The following is a 6,407-nucleotide window of genomic DNA, read 5'->3' as shown; positions in this document are numbered from 1 at the left end:
TACTCTTAAGGATCCATCCTAAGAGTCATCTATTCGTTTATTCCGAAGTCCCTTGCTTCCAGGGTTATAGGATTGGCACTAAATAGATAACTGTTAATACTCGTTCGTAAAGCACTAATTCCATATTGTTATGGTTTATTCATCGGGTACTAAATACATAGCTACCAGTGTTTATCTAATAGGTACTAAGTCCATAGCTACCAATTCCTATCAAGTACTAAGTCCATAGCTACCAGTATTTGTCCAATAGGCACTAAGTCTATAGATGTCGATGTTTATTAGGCACTAAGTCTATAGCTGTCAATGTTTACTCACATCATCTTTTATCTCTCATCATTCATGTACCCATGTCATACCCAACATATTTGTATATATAAAATACGTATACAGTTTAAATCATTTAAAACATGTATAAAAATCTTTCACCAGTATAGACAGCAAGTATTCAGACAATATGCACATATAGTACGTAATTTATATTAAAATACTTCATATCTATGTGAAGATGAAAGTAACTATACACTCGCTTGTTAAAGTGATGATTCCAAACTCGGGCATTGATTCGCTTTTAACGATTCTATTTTCCTTCGACGAAACCTAGTATTATTACCACTAGAGTTTAGTCTATTATTCTCTAGCTATTATTACTATTATATAAGTGTTAACCAATACTTATATAACCCATAAGAATAGCCCAGTTACTTATTATTAGTTCTTAATAATGTTACTATAATTAAATAAAAACTATATTAAAAATAGTGTAGGCGTTGCTCACTTATAGCGGGTTTTATAGAAAACCGGGATTTGCTTGGAGCAGCATTCCCGTGCGGAAAAGCTCTTCTTCTCGGAGCCGTCGAACACTCCGGGGATTCCACCTCGTGCTAGGGAGGTTCCCTAGGCTTTTCGGGGGGTTCCGGGGCTAGAGAGAGAGTAAAAAGAAGAAAGAATAGGAAATGTGTAAAGAAAATGATGGTGAGAGAGGCTCTATTTATAGGGTGAAAATGGATGAACTTGGTCCACATGTCACCATCTAGTGGCAAGACTTGAGGAGAAAGCAATGATCAAGATTGTGCCACATCACCCATTTTCGCACAGCACACTTCCGACTTCTAAAATCCGTAACTTTCACATACGACCTCCGTTTTTGACGTTCTTTATATCCACGCGTAGGTAAAAATAAGATCTACAACTTTCATTTTGACTCCGTTGGGTAATTCTCGACCGATCTTAAATTTAACAGTACAAGGAGATTATATTATTAAATGCTCACGTAAAATTCATAACTTCTACATACGAACTCTATTTTCGTCAGTCTTTTTACCGTTGAGTTCCTATTAATGAGATCTTCAATTCTCATTTAGGTCGCGTCGGCCACAAACCGCTCCATCTAAAATTCGAGTTTCGGGCTGTGCACTGCTAAGCCAAATCTTAGAAAATTCATAACTTCCTCATACTAAGTCAGATTTGGGCGTTCTTTTTTTGTACGTTCTCGGTTTAACGAATACTACAAGTTTTGTTTAGATCACTAAGGCTAAAAAGTCCTTTATCAAAAATTCATTATTTATGTCTCCCGGTGTCGTGCCGGTTCCGTCGCGAAACTTCGACGAGTCATAACTTCTTCGTTATAACTCGGATTTCGGCGTTCTTTATACGTACGGAAACCTTGTAACGTATCCTACAACTTGGTTAAGATTATTTATTCTAAATAATCTTTTGCCGAAAAATCCTTTACGACCCTTATTATCTCCAAATTGACTAGTCCGGATCTACGGGCGTTACAAATAAAAGCAGCGTAAGGTGTAGATTAACACATGTAATGTATATAGCAAGATATGTGTTATATATGTGAAGTAATACGATGTATGGTGTAGGAATATGATATTTGTTGATTATGTGATTGATTGATTGATATGTATAAGATATGTATGTTTCCTTCCCTATCGTACTTGTGATTGGATCACTAAGTTGTTGCTGACACTTGGTCTTATTGTGTTTTTATCATGATATGCCTTGTGACGTTAAAGGTTGCTAGGGAGTGAGACTTAGTGAAGTGGTGATTTTCTTTAGGTAGTTATGTTTTATTATATTCATACCACTTGGACATGTCATGTTGGTCATCATGGAGTTTTGGAACTATCGTATTTCTTTTACATTTTGTGTTGAATGGATTTAGAGTTTTTACGTAACATTGGTGTTTGTATGAAAACGTTTAAATAAAGTCTTATGTTGCTAAATTCCTTTAAATTATGTTTTAAAAATAAAGAAAATTTGGTGAAAATCATGGTGTTATATTATAAATCTTAATTTTATAGGTTTATGTATGTTTTGAGTTGATTCTTATTCTTTATTTCTAGTCTAGATCATCATAAAGTTGCATTTGATCAATGCTTAATTATCATCTCCATTTATGGAATTGGGTGAATTGAGAAACCGAACTTCATGAATGAGTTGTAAATTAGCTAGATTGAGTTGTGTATTAGTTCTTATTCATGATAAATTATTGAAATCTAGGATTAATAAAGTATATGTTGATTTATAAGTTCTCTTTGTCATAATTCCATGATTTCCATTAGTTATTGTTTTGGAATTCGTGATTACCATTGGAATTGAATATGATGAATTGGAAACAAAGCCAAGTGTTGAATATAATGAATTGGAAACAAAGTCGAGTGTTAAAACATGGATTTATAAACTCAAATGAGCAATTAAATGAAAATATAGAATGATTTTGGTTTACTATAGGATAATTCAAAGTTCTAAATGATTTTGTAACCACTATGATGGAATAGAATCAACAACTCATATATGTGATGAAGTCAGAAATAAGAGTACACGTTGATAAATCCAATCATATAACATCCATCAGCCAAATTGGTTCGAATTTATGTACATTAATCACAAAATATAATCCCCAATACAAAACAAAATAATAAAAAAAAAACAGATCAAGTATTAACGACCAAACCAAGCTCTAGGCCCTTGACTTTCAACCCCATCTGTCATCAACTTATCCAACACCACATTCAAGTCAACCGCCTGACCATTTTCAGTCAACTTTCTAACAGTCGCCCTCACTTGCTCTCTTGGGAACCCCATATTAGTAACCTTATCAACCACATCATCAATCGGAACCCTATTCCCACCGCTCCCAGAACCACCACCACCGCCGCCAACTGCCGCCGCGGTAGGAACAGCTTGCGGCAAAATCCTGGCTGTAGGAAGCTGAGAGAATCCACCTCCGCCACTTCCGCCGCCATGGGATTTTACAGGCGACCCGCTGCCATACTGAGAACCAGAACCAGAACCAGAGCCAGAACCAGGACCACCGTAATTGTAAGGCTCGTTAAACCCAGGTGATGGCCCGTACTGGCCGGAAAAACCTGGCCCGGATGGATTATTGTGAAACTGTGGTGGAGGAGGGCCGCTGCCGCCAGGTTGCCGGAAACTCGGTGGATAAGATAAATAAGGTGGTTCTTCGGAATGAGGGGGATTAGGGTTAGGGTTATGGTGTTGCAGGGACATTGGCGGTGGTTGAGAGTACTGATACTGTGGCTGTGGTGACGGTGGTGAGAGCTTAGGCGGTGGCGGCAGTTGGTACTGCTGTGGTTGTGGTGGTGGTTCTGCAGTTTGACCGGGCGGTTGGTAGTAAGAATCATGCTGTGGAATGGACATAATGTTCGCCGGAAATTGGGGTGGTGGATGGTGGATCGGAGGGCCGAGGTTTTGTGGGTTAGGAGGTGGCGGTGATGGAAGCGCCGCTGCCGCCTGCTGCTGCAGTGATCCCATATGGCCGGAAATTTGGGGTTCTGGTGGTGGTGGTTGTTCGGGTTTTGAAATTTGTACTTGTGATAGCTGTAGCTGAGTCTCCAATATTTCTTGCTTATCTTTCACAACCTGTACACCCGCGTGTACCTGTTGGAAAAAGTTCAGTACATGACATGACATGACAGAACAGATCAGGTTGTACTGATAACAGAGTAGAAGTTATAATAAGAATGGTTTTTTACCTCTCTGATTATGTTTTCAATCTGTCTTAATTTCCCATCAGTGTTTCCATGATTGTTACCAACAGATGTTCTTAGATCATCAACAGAGTTCTCAAGATTCCTAGATCTGCTCTCGAGTTGAGAAATTCGTGCACTGACACCTTCCAAAGCATGCATCAGATTATCAGCGTGTTTTTTCATTGTTCTATCAATCTCTGATATCAGAGCTGCATCGATGACACTATGATCGTTCTTCATAATCACCTTAGAGGGTTCAACAGAATCAAGAGAACCGTAGTTCTGTACATGAAAGAAAAAGTAAAAATGATGAATAAGGAATGGAAAAGAATAAACTTTCATCTCATTTCCACCATAATCAACAAACAGGAAGAGCTGTAAGTTATAGACTCGTTTGTAAAATCTATTCTGCTTGTGTACTTGTTTGATTGTTAATTCAACATTCAAAGGAAAGTTATGTAACATAATTTTATTGATTAATAGGAATGTCGTGGTTATCACTTTCATCGATTAATCAAGCAAAAGGAAGTTAAAGTATCATATCATAGGCATATCGAAGTTTTAACAAAGCTAGAGCATAGTCAATTGCAAGAAAATATACTCGAACAGATTGTTTTTAGTCTTTATTAGAACTATTAACGATAAATCACTGAAACAAAACTAGTGAAATCACAAAATTTGAACAGGATAAAATCGGAAGCAACAAGAAGAAATGAAATTGGGGTAACCGACTTACTCGGGTGCCCAAATTAGTCTTAGATTCAGCTGAGGCCCAAACCCTAGCTCCACCACTGCTACTAGATTCAAAATTGGAAGGCTGAGATGATACGATCGGACGGATTGGCTGGAAGTCATAGCTAGGTAGGATCTCATCCGTCTTATCACCGCTGCCAACGACGACGTCTTGTTGATCGTCCTCTTGAGGAGGTTGATTGTTCAGATCCATGAAATCTTTGTCTGCGTTATTTTTATTTTGTGAGCTCGATAGATCCATGATCTGCTTGTCCATAAACGGTGATGTATTCATTTACTGATGTTTTCACCGATTCACGAGCATTTAAAATCGATTATATCGGAAGGAACTGATTATGAACTCAAGCAAACAGTTAGACAGAGAACTCCGGGAAGGAATCTGATTCGGTAATTCGCATAGACAACTCTTTGATCGGAAGATGCGATAGGAGATATGGAATGGTGTTTCCCCTTTGATGAAGGAGAAGAAGATTATAGTTGCTTCAGGAAGACGATCAACCCGTATTGGGCTTGTCTAGCTAGACTAGAGCGGGGCGGAGCGGAGCGGAATTTCGGATTATTTAGCCGGCCCATATTCGAACCAACATAACGGGTTGTTTGATAGAGGTCTTATAGGATCCACATTTTCCAATCGACATGTTTGATCGACATGTTTGATTTGCTTCAAGAGCTCCTCATTTGGTTCTGAATGCTTAGTCCCTCACTTTTCTTCTTATTTGGTCCCAAAAAAGAAAGTTCCGGACTGAGTTTTACTCGTTAGACATGAACTTGATCATTAGTTCATTAGGTTGGCATACGTTTTTCTTTTTTACTTGATACAAGTCTCTAACTCAGTCAGCCTTCAACTCAGTTGTTTGGTAAAAAATCAATCGAATGAATATCAATCAATTGTATGAGATGTTGTGGTGTTGTGACTTCAAGGTAATCATATCAAAGTAACACAAATGGTTTACAAGGAAAATCATTGATCATTGACATGGTATATGTCATAAAACATTAAGATGTAATAATGATCACATGCCTTGTTTGATTTTATTTATTTGAATGCAAGTTACAGAAATCAAAGTATGAATACAAGTACAAGTGTTTTAGTAGTTGTAGATGGGTGTGTAGTGTGAATTATACATATGTGTTTATAGTCTAATCTGACTAACTATAAGTCTGATATTTTTTAGATCCTCTTGAATAAGTATTTGCATGTTGTTTTGACTTGTGTTTCTTAAGTTAGTTTAAAGTAATTCTCTGGAATGGATGACTCTTTTGTTGACTATTTATGCACAAAAAAATAATAAACAATAAACATAATCGTTAATCTTGTTAGGAAATAATGATAATGATTAGGTTCCTAGTGTATGTTTCGAGATCCTAAGATTCTTTTCAGATTCGGGATCCTTGATAGGGTTAAGGATCCTGACCCCTAACAATTGATCCCAAATTATACCTGTAAAATATTTTAGATTAATTTTGGATATTTGAAAGAGTATAGTTTTATCATGTAATTAAAACAAAATTAAAAGTAAGGATTCCGAAATTTAAATTATAACGGATAGAATTCTAGTCGTTAAGGTAGGCATAGTTATTTGTCAAATCATTTCTTTCTCCTCTGTGATCTTCAAATAAATAGAACGCATTGGTTCCTGATGTTACTGG

At 37.1% G+C, this 6,407-nt stretch overlaps 1 protein-coding gene across 1 annotated transcript; it reads right to left on the bottom strand.

The window, feature by feature from the left end:
- Window positions 1–2,835: 2,835 nt before the first annotated feature.
- On the bottom strand, window positions 2,836–5,265 carry LOC145037255 (basic salivary proline-rich-like protein (DUF1421)). The gene is made up of 3 exons (XM_078985878.1): window positions 4,741–5,265; window positions 4,008–4,286; window positions 2,836–3,912 (listed from the first exon to the last, which is right to left on the bottom strand). The coding sequence occupies exons 1-3, from the start codon at window positions 5,029–5,031 to the stop codon at window positions 2,953–2,955; spliced, it is 1,530 nt and encodes a 509-aa protein (XP_078842004.1). The 5' UTR covers window positions 5,032–5,265; the 3' UTR covers window positions 2,836–2,952.
- Between the last annotated feature and the right edge of the window lie 1,142 nt (window positions 5,266–6,407).

Source organism: Lactuca saligna, chromosome 3 (genome assembly GCF_052625555.1).
Source record: "Lactuca saligna cultivar CGN05327 chromosome 3, ASM5262555v1, whole genome shotgun sequence".
In the NCBI taxonomy this organism is placed as follows: domain Eukaryota; kingdom Viridiplantae; phylum Streptophyta; class Magnoliopsida; order Asterales; family Asteraceae; genus Lactuca; species Lactuca saligna.
This window is presented reverse-complemented; position numbering and strand designations above follow the sequence as displayed.